At 46.1% G+C, this 15409-nt stretch overlaps 1 protein-coding gene across 2 annotated transcripts in view; it reads right to left on the minus strand.

Moving 5' to 3' along the window:
* Window positions 1-14710, minus strand: part of XPNPEP1 (X-prolyl aminopeptidase 1) — a 30922-nt gene extending 16212 nt beyond the window's left edge. Inside the window, exons 1-7 of one of the 2 annotated variants that reach the window (XM_074831229.1) lie at window positions 14529-14710; window positions 11581-11711; window positions 6000-6063; window positions 4178-4282; window positions 3787-3879; window positions 2682-2825; window positions 2196-2291 (exon numbers count right to left, since the gene is read on the minus strand). In XM_074831229.1, coding sequence (XP_074687330.1) covers window positions 2196-2291; window positions 2682-2825; window positions 3787-3879; window positions 4178-4282; window positions 6000-6063; window positions 11581-11697 — 619 coding nt within the window. In that variant the 5' untranslated portion in view covers window positions 11698-11711; window positions 14529-14710. Of the gene's footprint in view, window positions 1-2195; window positions 2292-2681; window positions 2826-3786; window positions 3880-4177; window positions 4283-5999; window positions 6064-11580; window positions 11712-14528 lie in introns of those variants that run through there. The other variant, XM_074831227.1, reaches the window with a different exon arrangement.
* Window positions 14711-15409: the final 699 nt, after the last annotated feature.

A 15409-nucleotide genomic window follows, 5' to 3' on the forward strand; every position in this document is an offset into this window, starting at 1 on the left:
AAGAACGCCAAGAATCACAGTCCTGGTTCATCTTTTTCAACGTTAGAGAAAGCCAGAAATAATCTCAGCAAAACACAGTCAACCAATGAGTTGTCATGGGTGCAGGCCGTGGGTCCAGCTCCTACCCAGCTGTCCCACGTCCTGCTGCTTTTCCAGCAATCCTAAGTTTTTGCCAGGAGATGGCACCAGAACTGTAGTTTAAACACTCTCATCGGACAAGGAAATTGGGGTTTAACTTCTAAAGGAGGGCTGGCTTGGAAGAAAGCAGGTACAGGCAAAAAAGACAAGGACACATGTAAAAAAAGTAGTGTTTGCCCTTTCTGGTCTGTGAAATGCAATAAAAGCTCACTTCTCAACAGCCAGAAGACTTCAAAGTTACAAGTTATCATTTCATTCCAATCCTTTTGATACTTGAGGGAAGAGAGACACCATAGGCAAGACTAAAATACTCCAAAAAGGCCTCTCATTTGGGTGCCTCCAACATCTCAGATTCAGACTGCATAGTCTCAGGGTTTTTTCACAAAGATTTTATCCCACACAACTCCCGGCAATGTCAAGAGGGGAAGTAAATGTTCAGCATCTCCAAACTCCTGATTTTAGGGTCAAATAAAAACCCCAGGGTATCCAATTAGCTGAAATGAGTTACTCAAGGCAATAAGGCCAGCCAGCGGGACAGCTGGGAAAAGAACCAACATGTCCTAAATCACAACCCAGCACTGAATTCATCGAACTGTGCAAATTCTGCCACGAAAGTAAAAATAGAGTTTGATTCTCCCCAGGGAAGGAGCAGGTCACTTGAAAGCAGGAAAGAGCCACAAAGAACTCTTTACTGCATGAGTATAAACTTCCTTGCTCGGCCGACTCCCAGTGCAGTAAGGAGGCAACAGCCTCCTCTGTGGCTCTCTTTTTGCCCCCAGAAACTTGTCTGGAGTTTAACAGAGTGAACTGAATTAGAGAAAATTAAAGACAACTTCTCCCCCTTCCCCCTTTAGGATAGGAAATCAACCAGGCACCTGACAATAAGCTTCTCTCATGACCTCGCCTGGTTCGTCTTAAAACCCTTGATTCATAACCAAGCTTGGCTTTGCTGGAGACATTTAATCTGAAACCACCTCAGGGCACCAATTTATCATTAATTTAATTGGAGATGCGCCTGAAAAGGTGAGACACACAATCTCTGCTCACGCAGGCCTCCCCAGGGAGGAGTCATATTCACCACTCTCAGAAGTACTTCTTTCATGAAACAAGCTCTTTGCTCAGTGTCCCAGATCCAGGACAGCCCACAGACCTCAGCAAGCTGGCTTCACCCAGCGCCAGAGACGTTGAGCTAGGAACACAGCACCTTCATTCCTAACTTTTCAAATCAGACACAGGGCACAGGCATTAGCAGCACTCAACACTGCCAGTGTTCCCACTGCACCAGTCTGCACATTGGTGATTTCTGTGCAAAGGCTACACAGCACTAGTAACAACAGTCCCAGGGAAAACACTGCTGTTTCTAGCCATTTCCCTTCCTACACACTGGGCTGGGAGCCAGGGTGGCAGACCTAGTCATCCTGGGGCCCCAAACACAGAGGGGACTCTCTAGTGGGACCCTGGGCTGAAATGATCTGGAAATACAAGTTGAGCCCTGACTTACTTGTTTTAATCAAAGCATTTGCCAAACACTGGAGAGGTAGAGACTGACTTAAAAAGTCGTGACAATTAGGAAGATTACTGTGAAAGCTGTGTACCCCACCCTTGCCTTATGTATACAAAGCCACATGTTGCTTTGTTTATAGCCCAGCCTCCACAGCAGAAAACAGTCTCCATCTTCCCATTGGGTGAGGCAGCATCAGGATATTTTACAGCCAGAAAATCTCACAGGTCTTTTTTTTCCCTTCAAATTGCCTCAGGCTTTATATATAACCTTCCTTTCCCTTTGCCTGGGCTGTTTTTCAAAGGTGGTGATTTGCTCCATTTCCTGGGCCAAAAATGTACTGAGGAGCTGCACTGGTGTAGTAAGGCACTGTGCAGAAATACAGGCTCGCTGTTTGTGACCTGTTACCACACTGCACTTGATATAAGTTAATTGACCTCTAACAAACGCATTGGCTGTAATAAGCACTTCTCACCCTGGGAGGGTTCTTTCTTTCCAAGGCAGAAAGAGTATTTATATTGTAGGAAGAACTGAGAAAGGAGATGCAAAGACTTACATGCTACTTCATCCAAGGCCGTTACCACAAACCACAGGACCTTCCTCTCAGCCATTTTTGAACGGAGGGCTACAATTTTGTCTCTCCAGCTGACCCCTGCAAAACACGACATGAAAAGCTACAGTCACCAACTTTACTGGGAATGATGATGTAAACACAAACCAACACACTGGATTTTGGAGGGACCCGAAACACACTGTGCTTGTGTTCCTTACTCCTTTCTAATAACTAATATCAACTATCTCAAATGAGCTGTCCTCCAGACATCCATGGATTTGTTTTGAAGTTATCTAGCCTCTAGCAAATGGCAATTTGAAGTTTTGAGGACAAAGGGGTCATTAGCTTAGGTTCAATCACCTTCTTGACCTATTCATAGTGGATCATATTGTGCTGCAGTGGTGTTTTTCTCACTACTTTGTAAGAGGAAAGCAAAGGGGGATAGAGCAGCAGAAACAGTCCCTATCTATTGGAAGTTAAGCTTCTCACCTGTATAACTCAGGTCGAGTGTGATGAGAGGCTTGCAGGGGCGCTGAGGACAGTCTGTCCAGATTGTATCAATCAGGTTTTCTTTGATAGGCACAAGGTCGTGGCCAGCACTTCTCAAGGCTTTGGACATCCTCTTCCACTGGTCTGCCAAAGGGAAAAGAGTCAAGAGCAATGGCTTTAAAGAACACACACTGGTTCAGCAATGGCCCCATTCAGAGGGGGCAAACTCAAGAAGCTGAGTCTTCTCCTTTCCTTCTAGCCTCTCCTTCTTCCCATTCCCTTACAAACAAAGCAAAAGCTATTGCAATTACAGTTCCACAAATGGAGTCACTACAGCCAGCAGCAGGTACAGAACCTTGCAGCCCTGGAGCCTCATGCTTGAGCTGAAGAAGAACTGCTCCATCTGGGAGACAGAAGTCACTGGAAGAAGCCATCCCAGAGGCTGCCGTAAGGGTGTCCTCTACCCCAGTGCAGAACCATGCTAGATCTAAGCTAGATGAGAGGTGAGATGGGCTTCCATACAGTCACAAGACTGATCCTTCACCCATCTGAATCAAGCAAATGTCTCTCCTTGCCTCCAGTGACCTTTGGATTGGGCCCCATGTTCTGAAGCATGAGCAGATGGATACTCGTTCATCTGATATAAATGGTACCTCTCCAGGAATGTGCTTCCTACAGGGAAAGCTGCAGAGATGCCGAGTAGAAGTAGCAGCACGAGTTCTGCCTGGGTGTTCTGGCTCACAGGCTGGCCATGGCATTCAGCCACTTTGTACTGAAGTGCCCATGACAAGCCATAGTATGGACAAAAAGAGGTGAATCGGGACTCTGCTTTTCAGATAAGGTCACTGCAGGCCCATGCAGTGTAGTTGGTCTCATGCAGTTAGTTCCCATCCCTTGTGTTTTGGAGTCAATGCACTGCTGTGGAGCTCTCGTGATACAGGCTTAAAATCAAAACCCAACCTGTTTTGTGTAACAGTTTAATCAACCACCCCATGTGGGCTGAAACATGGTTAGCTACATACCATCACACAATAGCTTAGCCAGAGAAGCAAGGAAGCAAAATCTAGTTGCCCAACCCAGCGTTGTAAAATAAAGTAAAACCAACCAGCCGGAATAATGAAAGGGTCCACTCCCACCTTCGAGCCTTCTGGGAGGACACTCACTAGCCAATCCTCCTGAGTCGGTGTATCTTTCAGACCTCCATGGATTTTCAAAAAAAAAGGAAAAAAGAGGTTCAAAGAAGCAGTTATAGTGAAGGGTTCCCACACTACCCAAAAAGTCCAGGCTAAACACATCAGATACATCTACTAATGAATGTCTAGACTGATGGGCAAGAAGAATCACAGGACACTAAATCAGGAGGAGCACTGTATCCAAGATGTCCCTAAGCCCCTGCATGATGGGGTATCCCTACAGCCCAAGTTGTAATATGTGTGAAGTGACCCAATAGCCTGTGATTGTTTATCAGTGGAGCAGTATCCCAATCTCCCACGTACCCATTTTCATGAGTGTCCAGTTGTTATCCATTTGATGTGCAGCTTGCAGAAAGTAGCGTCCATCTGTCCACATGGCTGCATGCTGTTCAGTTACTATGGCAGTACCTGGGCAGGAAGGCAGAAAGGTGCAGTGATTTAGAGGTGGGCAGCCACCGTGCAGAGGCACAGACAGCAGGGGGAGTGTTTGAAATGCCCCCCAATTCCCCAAAAGGCAGCTCTGCTCACTGTTCAAAGGTTAGTCTGGTTTCAGTGGAGATGCTCACTGTTTCCCCCGCACTATGACATTCCAAATCCTATCAGAGACAGTACGCACAAGGATGCAGCTTAACGAATTGCTTCAGATGAATTGAACTTAAGCATATCTTGGCCAGTCAGTGGAACTGGGTAAATGGTGCTTTCCAAACCTTCTGAAACAGAGTCTCCACTTGGCTGTTGTCACAGTAACACATACTATACATCCTCAGACTCCATCCCACCTTCTCACGGGGAGGAAGCCTGGGCTCTGGCCATCCACAAGAAACAGCTGTTACTAGGCTTGCAGATGTGGGTATCACTCCCAGCTGTCAGCTGCACCCCTTTCCCAAATGTTACAGTTCTAGGAGAGATGGCTGAACAGGAAATATGAACATAAACTTCTGCAGGTTTCAGTGTCTGTCCCATTCCACTGACTCCAGATGGAGGGATGCAAGCAGACAGCTGAGGGGCAGTGACGTCTCAGCAAAGCACTCTAGCTTTCTTGCCCTTGGTGATTCAAAAAAACCAAACCAACCATGGCACAGACAGAAACTGAATCCAAGTCTTCTGAGTCTCTGCATCCTGACCATACTCTCTGTCACCAGAAACTAAAGCCCACATTAGCAGAGCAGAGTTTCCAAATATGAATACATTGTCTTCTACCAAACTCCCCCAACACAAACCCCATTTTAAGCTGCTTTGGCCTGAGAAGATGAAGCAAGAAACACAAGGCGAGGCCCTGTGTGAAACCTCACTGATTCACTGAGCGCTAGGCTGGGAACATAGACCTTCCAAGTACAAAACAAGGGCCCAAAGTAGAGAGAAAGGTTATGAAGAGGCCACACAGAAGGCGTGAAATTAATACAGGATTCATGTTACCCATTAAGAGCAGCCCGCAGCCCTGGATTTATCACCTCCCACATGAGGTCCCAGACTGGTTCATAGGAACTGATGAATAGACCCTCCAAACATAGGTAGCAGTATTTATTAAACCAATTTACAGCTGAGGGAAAAAGACCTCAATAGACTAAAGTGACTTTCCAGCAATCACACAGGCAAAGCAGAGCCTAGGGTACAGCTAGGGTAAAAACTAGGTCTCTTGAAACACAGACCTATCCTACAGCCAAGAAAACATCCTGTCTCGGCAAGATAAGCAAACTTTTCCACAGCATTCAGCTTCCAAATGCAGTGTTTCTGGCCCTGGATCTGTTGAAACAAAAAGGCTAGCTAAAGTCCATCTACTATTCACCCAGCCCAAACGGGCAATGTAAAAATCTGTTCATACTGGCTGCACATCAAAAGAAATGACTATAGGTTACAAACACCACATTAAAGAGTTAACAGGATTTTACTTTACGAGAGGTTCATTCAGAGGTCAAACATTTTCTGAAAACTTGTTATTGCACTGATATTACATAATTCCAGCGGGTAGCCAAGACATAATTCTGCAGATGCTGAAATAGGAAGAAAACAGTCCAAACAAGCTGGATAGGTTTCCTTTTCAGTCCTGCCTCTATGCCATGAATGGGACTATTTCTTTACAGGGGAATTATGTACATTAGCAAGAACCCAAGTTCTGGAAAGGTACCTGCAGAGCCATCAAATCCAGAGATGAACGCCCGTCTGCAGTCACAGGGTGCAATGTACTCACTCTAGAAAACAAAAGAGGCAGCAATTATTTATAGCAGCAGGGGAAAAAAAAAATCAGCTGATGACAAATACTTTGATAAGCTTTTTCTCCTAAAGGACGCCATAGAGAGAACAAAATGAGTTAAAAAATACTGGGCTCTACTCCACTGGAACATTTAATCATCTGTGATTATATTGTATTTATATCCAACTGGGTTGGTTTTTTTTTTTTAAGCTGCAGCACTTTTCTCCCACAAAGTTCTGTAAACATTGAAGTGCTTCAGAGTTTGCAGATGTTTATTTCACACTCAGCCTCCCCTTTGGGCAACAAACAAATGCTGTCTTTGAAGCTGCAATGTGAAAGGAAGAGAAACCAGAAGTACCCCTTGATCTTGGAGACCAGAGTAATCAGTGCATAAAATCTGTAAAATTCACTATCTCCAGTGAAGTCCCCTCACTGGCACTTACAAGAATTCCTTTAAGACTTTCTTTTCCACAACAATGACACTGAAAGAAAATCATCAAGGTGGTAAAACTGTAAAAACTTTAACCCTTAGGACCTTTCATAATTAGATGCTGATCCTCTCACTTCTTCCTTGTCTACTCTAAACCTGACTACACCAGAAACCACCAGACCAAGGTTTGGTGGGTGAGAGGGAATCAAAGACTACTAGTCCATCCTCATCCCAAACCCATCACAACCTGTGTTTGTGGACACATCTGTTGGCAGCATTACAGAAGAGTCTGAGAATCCACAGAGAGATGACATCCACAGGAGCTGCCAAAATTAAAAGAACAACTGTACCTTGAAATGGCCCACACACCATTTTTATGGGATCCCACTCTGGCAAGTTCGGAGGCCAGAACTGCTGAGTAGGCCCGTTAATTAACTAGTGCAACTCAGCAAATCAGCTTAATCCAGGCTGACAGCACTGATGTTTGAGCTGCAAAACCCCTGGATTTGTACCTTACAAATGGTCTGAAACCAAAGTCAGTTCCTCTGCCCATAAAGTTGCTCTACACCCAGCTGCGCTGTGGCAAAAGAAACGTTTTAGGGACTGAGCTGAGAAATCACAGCCTGATTCTCAGGTGGGTTTAGTTCCTACTGTGATAGATACTGTGATAGATACCCCATCTCTGGCCAGGGCTATTTTTAAATTACCTGATTGTTAGAAAATACTCCCTTCAAATCTGTTACTCTTCACTGTTCTATAGAAGGCAGAGGGTTCAACGCACAGAGGTGAGCAAGAAGCACAAATCGCAGCACCTGGGACCAACCCTTTATTTCTGCTCCCAATCACCCCATGGTCAAAACCCCTCCAGAACAGCTATGTCTCCTCCCTCCTTGGAGATGCCCTAGGCAGCAGCTACCAACCATTCACCACTAATGTTTTGAAACTGAGCCTTGGGACAGCAAAGCCCATGGCCCAAAAGAGGGTCTGGCCAAGTAGTTTTGCTCCTGATTGCCAGGAAAGATTCCTGGGATACGCTCCCAAGAAATCCTCTATTTTATCCAACAGCTAATGAAAGTTGGCAGCAATGGGGTGGGTATTGAGACCATGGGTGCCCTCATCTCTGAGCCAGTCCAGTTCCCTGTGCCTCTTCCTGTCCAGCCCCACAGACCCCCACAGAGCCATGACATACACTCAGCAGCTGTGGGGAAGAGAGGGGTCAGGATACCCTGTGCCCTCTGCACACCCCTAGCTGACTGGGTGGATCGGCCTCAGCCCACCACAGCACCACCGTCACCACTAACCCCCTTTAAAATAGCGACAGAGGCATCAGCAGATAGAGAGGACAAAGTCGTTCAGGGAACAGAATCAAGCACCCATTTCCCCAGCTACCAGTCTCACAGCAGGACAGAACATGAATGCAGAGCGATGCTGGGCCTGAGGAGCATTCCCCATTTCAGTATTTCCTAATGACTGTTCAGCCTGTTGACTGCTACAACTCCCCCTCTCCTACAGACACCAGCTCCCAGGGTCTGATACCTAAAGGGGATGCTGGAAATTTCCCACTGTGGATCATATCACTAAGTACATCTTAAATCAGACCAGTGATTTCTCTTGCCTTTCTCTTGACCAACGCAGCAGAGACTGCAGGCTGCTTTGTGCAGACAAGCAATCTCATATTCATAGGAAGGGTTAACACTGAGCTAGCTGCACTAACAGCACAGAACAGTGAAATGGATTAAAACAATTTAAAAAAAAAATCTAAAAGGAAAAAAGAAGTCTATCAGTTTTAGATCTGGTAAAAGCTGACCTAAACTAACAAAGACCTTGACTGTGTGGGAAATATCTCGTGCTGTCCCACTCACAGACAAATTCAGGGAATGTTGTAAGAGTTTACAATGAGGCAGATGGGCTTTAAAAGGAAGTATGAGGGATCTGGAGGGGAAGATGGTTCATTCATCTGTCAGTCTGAATTCTTGCACACCCACCTGTTCTGTTCCATGCAGCAACCCCCACTGTGCAAAGATGAGCCCATGTTTTGTACAAGCTAAAATTACAAGGGGAACACCTGCGTACGCCACACAAAGTACAGGCCACAGCACAGTCAGAACAAGGTATTTCCCTGGGGCTTATCTTGCAGCTTCAATGGCCTTCAACCTGGCCCTCATCGGGTCTTTCACGTCTGCTTTCCACCACACCTGTCAGCCCTTGACACACAGACAAAACTGGGGGCTGCATCACAGAAACCCTCAGCCAAGCCAGGAAGAACCCAAAAAAATCAGTGGTGCTTATCACCAGAGCATGGTTGGGCCATTAACACATTAAAGCTTATTCTATCCTAATGTCAACCAAGATCAGCAATGGAAAGTGCAGTTCGCTGCCCTTCAAGCTATGACACTGATGCTATTAAAGAACAAACACTGCTGTGTACTTGGAAGGCTGGTATTCACTGCCAAAAACCTAAGTGCATTGGTAAGATCTGGAACAGGTCAGTGCAACCTGTGCACAAGCTGTCTCTTGCTTTATAGCTCTGATTCCTCAGCTCAGAACAAGTGTGTGTCAGAGGAGCCAGCCCTGAGCAGAAGACAGCATCTCTGCCAACCCAAACATGGGGCCCTGAGCTGGACAGGTGTTTCCTTGATGTGGAAGACCAGCCAGATCTGACCAAATTTGTTTTCACTGAGTCAAGTCCTGGGGGTGGAAGCCAGCCCCAGTTAAGCTGTGACTGGCTCCAAACCCAAGCTTTAATCCAAACATCATTCCCTCCCATTAAGAAGAAAGCTCCTCCAATCTCTGAATATTCCCGTATGGGCAAACTCCAGATTCAATGTAAACTCGGTGACTCAACATAAAAATGGATCCTGCACTTACCACTGCAATACCCCAAAAGCTTAGACAGGCATTTTTAACCGAACCACAAAGGACTTAGGTGCTTCATTCCCAAAATTCTCATCCAGGTTCCCAAGGAAACAGTCCGTTTCTTCTGATTGCTTATCACCAGCATCAGAAGTTTCAAAAATCAAAGCAGCCAACATCCAGGGCTAGATGCAAGAGCCACAAATCCAAGGTATTAGCAGCCTTGGTTAAGCCAAAGTCAGAGCCAGCTGTTTGAGAAGCTCTGCAAGTCTTTCAGCTCCTTACACAACTAAGCATGGAAAGCAAAGGATACAACTGGTGGCAAGCCTCCTGGCAGTATTATAACCTAAGCCTTCTAGCCTTGGCAGGAAAAGCAGTATTAAAAGCATCACAGAGCTCAGAGTTCAAACATTGCCAGTGTTACAAAGAGAAACTAGTAGCAAGTTGCAGCATCAGGGTGTATCAGCATCGGTCCCATCCAGGGGTCCCTTTGCAACCTAGAAGGGAATAAAGTTTCTCCCAACCTGAACCCTGTGTCAACACCACAGGAGGGAAAGCCCTCTTTGTTGACAAGTTCTCTGATGTGGATGCCAGGACAGCCTCAGGAACAGCTGAAAGAGGCAAGGACAGCAATAAGTAGCTTGGGCTGTGGGGAGGAAATGGCTCAAGCCACCAAAAGTTTGGGTATCATTAAACTACAGTCTTCTGAGTCATGGAGGGAGCTGCGGAAGAGCAAGATCTGACTGCAGGGCTGTAAAGTTCTTATCTGCATACAGGAAACAAACCCTTGCCTGGAACGTGGGGAAGTTGCAAATCACAGCTCATCACAATTTACCTGGAATCAGTAAGCCTGTTCTGGGATCAACAGGTTTCCGCCAATACCTAAAATTGCACCAGTTCCCAAACCTCACAGACAAAATCCTGCACAAGCTAGTCAGGAGGCGCCAGAATCAGTGGCTTTTAGTAATCGTTTCCATTCAGATAGATTTGCTCTACAGAGAAACCTGACCAACTCGCCCGGCAGGAAATAGCAACATGGGGTTCTCTGCTTAACTGCACTCTGTCAAGGAAAAGAAAGCAACAGAAAAACCCAGAAGTCCTGAGGGTCACATTCTTCAACTCACATGACAGCATTTAACGTCTAGTGAAATGAAACCAGAGTTATATATGGACAGAGGCAGCTTGAGGCAGGAATGCAGCAGACAATAGCAGCTGCAGAAAACGCCTTCCCTCTACCTGCCCAAGTTTGGATCTCCCTAAGAGGAAACCCGATGCTGCACATACAGTCCCAGGACACAGGCAAGTCTGGACCCAGCTCACCCCAGCGCCAAGTCAAGGGCAAAGGTTCCGATTCAGTTGCATTTTGCTCCCGTGCACCCTGGGGTAAAAGGGAGCTTTGGGTGTAAGCCAGGAAAGCTTCAGGTCTTTTGTTTCCTGAAAATGGCTGAGGAGGGAAAAAACCCTTGGCAGTTCTTGGGTCTCCTAAGAGAGCGAACGGAAGAGTGAAACTAGCATGTGAGCAGGCAGGGGAGGTAAAAGGCAGTTCAGCAATTTAAAATTAATGTCACAAACTACAAAAATCTTAACGGTGGAAGCGGCACACAACACGGTCACCACCACAGGTTACCACCCTGGGCCCAGACCTCCCTCCTATCTTTAGTGCACAGAACAAGCTGATGCAGAGCAGCATCGAAAGGGAAGTGTCATGGCCTGTTTCTTCCCTGCCTCTGCAAAGGCCCTCTGCATGGGATCTGAAGGGCTTAGCATAAGGCAGCAAATTCCAGCAAGAACTGGATCTAGCAAAGGGAAAGCTCTGCAACTAATCCTTCGACACCTTGCTTAACAGTATGTGTTGATCAGGAGGTGCTAACGGGGAAACTAAAGCCCAGATAATGCATTTTCCTCCCCCAGTAAATCCATTTTTTCCCAACAGCCAAGATGGGGACAGCAAGTGCTCTGGCAAGCTCCTTTTTCCGCAGCATGAGCTCCCTGGAGACAACCTGATGAGAAGTTGCTGGTGGAACATCCACGGTGATTTGTTACAAGAACATAAAAACTTTAGTCTCCTGAATAGACTCAGAAACTTTTTCCATCATGTTTCTCAGGATACCCAGGCTTTTATGCTAGAACCATTAAAGCAAGCGAACAAAGAATGATTTTAGTTATCCCTGACTTTTATTTTTTTTTCAGGAAAGGAAAGTGCAATCATTCCCATAATCCATCCATCCATACCTGGTGGGCATCTCCAGAGGGTACTATGTAGGCTTGGACAGGCTCCTGGACATACTTGGGACTCTTCATCACCTGCCGTAGTTGCTTCAGCAGCTCTGTTGTAATTTTTGGACTCATCTTCCCACCTGCAACTGAAACCAAGCACAAAACTTCAGAGCTTCTCCAGCTGTCCTGGGCCACTCACACACACAGGCTGGAGGCTGTCACCACTAGAAACTTCCCTTGAGGACAACTATGCCAGCATCATCCCTCTCAGCCCAGAATTTCTCCTGTCTTGTCACTTTCCTCACATTCCTTGAGAAAGAGGAATCAGGCTGAGGCCAGCAAGTCAAAGCTGGTCTATCCTCTAAAGGACCTTTCCCACCTGGTGAGGGATGGTCATGCCCAATGGTGATACACACGAGCTTAACACACTTGCCAATCCTCCTGGCATGTGGACAGCACCAGGAACCAGAGCACCTCAGACCCGTCCTATGACAGCCAGGAAAGGTCTTGGTATGTGATCTTGACGGTCCCAAGTACCCACAGATCAGAAATGACCCAACCCGTCACGTGCACAGAGAGAAACTTTCACTCTGAGGGCAGAGATACTGTGGCTTATATGCCACAGAAGCACAGGCTGCTGGGAGAGCAAGCCATGCAGGTCAGGAACTCAGAAATGGAACAGTTAAGAAACAAATTTTTTGAAGTTATGCTGTAGCCCAGAGTTTCATAGTGGATTGGATTAACTCAGACAAAAGGAATGTGCTCCCAAGGACATGCACAGGGATGCATTCACTGGCCATATTTACCTCTGGGCTGTATGTTAGTTCACCTAGCAAGAACACAACTATAACAGGAGAAACAGCCTGTTGAGCTCTCACAAGTGACTGCCAGGGAGTCTTAAGGGAACCCTCTCTAAAGACCTTTGGCAAATGCTCTGCAGATCTCAGCTGGTATCAGGCAGGCAGGGGTGGGGCACAGGCTGGATGCAAGACAGCCGATCAGAGGGGAAAACAAGGGCACAAGCCAGTCACCCTCCCTTGCTGTGGTTTTTCAATGTATGTATCTTTGGCATTGCAGTGAACACCAGCCTCTCCATTTGCCACCCAGAAACCATCAATAGCCAGGGCCTGCTGCGAGCACCGCGCAGAGTCACGCATCAGGCCATGCTGCTGCGCCAGCGCAAGCGAAGGCTGCAGTGGAAGGCACTGGCTGACAGCAGAGGATGTTCAAGCTGGGGGGGAGGCCTGGCCTGAAAGCCTATGAAAATCACATAACCTGAACCTCTTCAGAGGTTCTCTCCATCTTTTCTTCACTCACATCTCCAAAGGGTGCCCAAAGTGGGATAATCCCCTTCCCAGTTCTCTACCCATTCCTTTCATATTTTTAAGAACATTCTGGGATCTTACAACTTTAATGCTGTCACTCACTTTCCAGGGCAAGGTGGGTAGGCTGTGTGCTGCTTGAATGCCATGCTATGCAGTATTTTATTCTGACCGTTTCATTTCACAGCTCATTTCACAGCCATGTCCACAAACAGATCATAGATAGGAGAAGCAAATAGCATGCAAGTCTCAAACGTTTTTTGCTTATCCAGGCACTTATTCTATTTACATCTCAGTAACTACCAGGAGCCCCAAGCAACATTACAGTGCTATGCCAAAACACAATAAGGCACAGTCCCTGCCCTGTGATGTTTGCCATCTAAACAGGAAGGCAGAAAAGCTGCCTCCATTTCACAAGCCATAGGAAGATGTGAATGGACCAAGGTCACACAGCAGCACTGTGACCAAGTCAGGAACTGAACCAAGATCTGATGCATTCGGGTGTAAAAATCTCAACCCAAGACCACTATTCACACATCTCATCACAGGATGTTGTGAGCACACCAGACTTCTGTGTGACTGTCTGCCCACAGTCATACTGTGTTTTAAAATGCAGACCACAAGAAGCAAATCAAGCTCAAAAGGCACCATACGCTAAATCCTCAAATTGGTATCTTGACTCCAGTGCCTTCACTGGGATTAGATTACACCTCAGATTTATTTCCAGGACAAATTTCATAGTCTTATACACTGTTTGCAAACTACACTGAACTTTATTGTACTGTGATTGTTTCTGTCTGTCCTCCCTAACGAGTTGCTGTAACAGTCTATAACATTGCTTCTGATTTATGTTCAGACAGAGGAAAAACACAAAGGAGAGAGAGCAACAACATAGTGACTAGCCAGCAGAAAAGAATCTCTTTCTACAAACTCATAAGGACACAGCTTCCTTTCCTGACCTGTGCTTTGTCCCCCGGAGCCTGAAAGTCTCATTTAAATAGGGAAGGAATGACAAGGCTTTGCCTTTTAATAAAGCTCCTTGCTGACAAGCCACAGTTTTCTTAGCAAGCAAGAGATTCTCTCAAGGACAAAAAAAAAAAATTTAAAAAGTACTCTCACTATTGAAAGATTTGCTTGTAATATTTAAAAACACAACTAAGCTAGATTTGCAACAAAACCCATATTAAGGAAGACGTGTATTTTAGATAACCCCTACATTATAAGAAATACCTTTAAAAAAATGCTCCACAAACTTTCCAATAAAATTGTCTTCAATTTACAGAGACAGACAAGCTATTTTCTCCCAGATCTTTGGTAGTCATTTACTCTGGTTCCCCTATAATTTTTAACAGGTAACCTTTCTTTTCTTGGCCATAATTACAAGCCTCTACATACTTAAAACAGCTTCTCTATCATTATTTAATCACAGAATCATGTAGGTTGGAAAAGACCTTGAAGATCATCTAGTCCAACCATTACCCTAACACTGACCGTCCTCAACTGCACCATATCCCTAAGTGCTATGTCAAGCCAGTGATTAAAACTAAACACAGCTGAAATGAAGGTAGTGGATTTAGCCATGCAAGAAACAGTCCCATTCCCTGCCCTAACTTTTTCAAACATATCAGACTGCCATGTTACCTGCCTCTGTAGTTCCCCACGTCTGGACGCCTCTTGTCTCTGCTCATGCAAAATACCATTCAGCTCTTGGCCTGGCCTTCATAAGCTCCACTGTGCCTGAGAAAGCAAAGGGCAAACTGAAATAGCTAACAAACTTTGTCCCCCATAAAACATTCACATCCCCCAGCAAAGAGCTGAAAATGCATTATGTTCCACTGGCAAGATTAGAGATGCACTGAGGGTGAACCATGGGGGAGCAGGGAATGTCAAGGGCCAGGCATTTGCTTGTCAAGACTTACGATTAAATCTTGCAAGCCTGTGCTATTTTCTGCCAATTTGTTTTCGCAATCATTCTGTCAGAGGCCAATCCCCATTTTACCGATGAGGAAACTAAGGCAGAGCAGAAGTCACATGCAAAGTATCACTGCAGCATGATGGCAGTCAGAGTCGGATCCCAAAATCTGTCACTCTCTAGACATACATTATCTACACCTCACTCCACAGGATTCAGTTCTCCAAGAGCCCAGGCCAGATTCTGCCTGGACAGCATCTCCATCAGACACGCAGAGCAAAGAGCGACCACGAAAATGCTGCTGGAGGAACCAGACACCTCCTCCCACATGCACACAGAGCACTGGGCTGCTGCAGCCCCAGGCGCCAGCGATAGCAAGGGTTGGGGACACCAGGCCCGCTGTGTCAGGGTGTGCGTCAGTGCCACGGCGGTGAAGGGAGGTGAGGCCAGGAGGTCAGGCTACATCTGGGTCTGCCTGTGGCCGCTGTGTTAGACCACCCTGAGTGTTTATGTCCTGTTTGCTTCAGATACACTCGTCCTTCTGAAGATTTCCTCTTCATTTTCTCTTTTACAAATAAACTTGTTCAAAATAAGCATTGTCAGGAACTAG

Source organism: Strix aluco, chromosome 7 (assembly GCF_031877795.1).
Source record: "Strix aluco isolate bStrAlu1 chromosome 7, bStrAlu1.hap1, whole genome shotgun sequence".
Taxonomy (NCBI): Eukaryota; Metazoa; Chordata; class Aves; order Strigiformes; family Strigidae; genus Strix; species Strix aluco.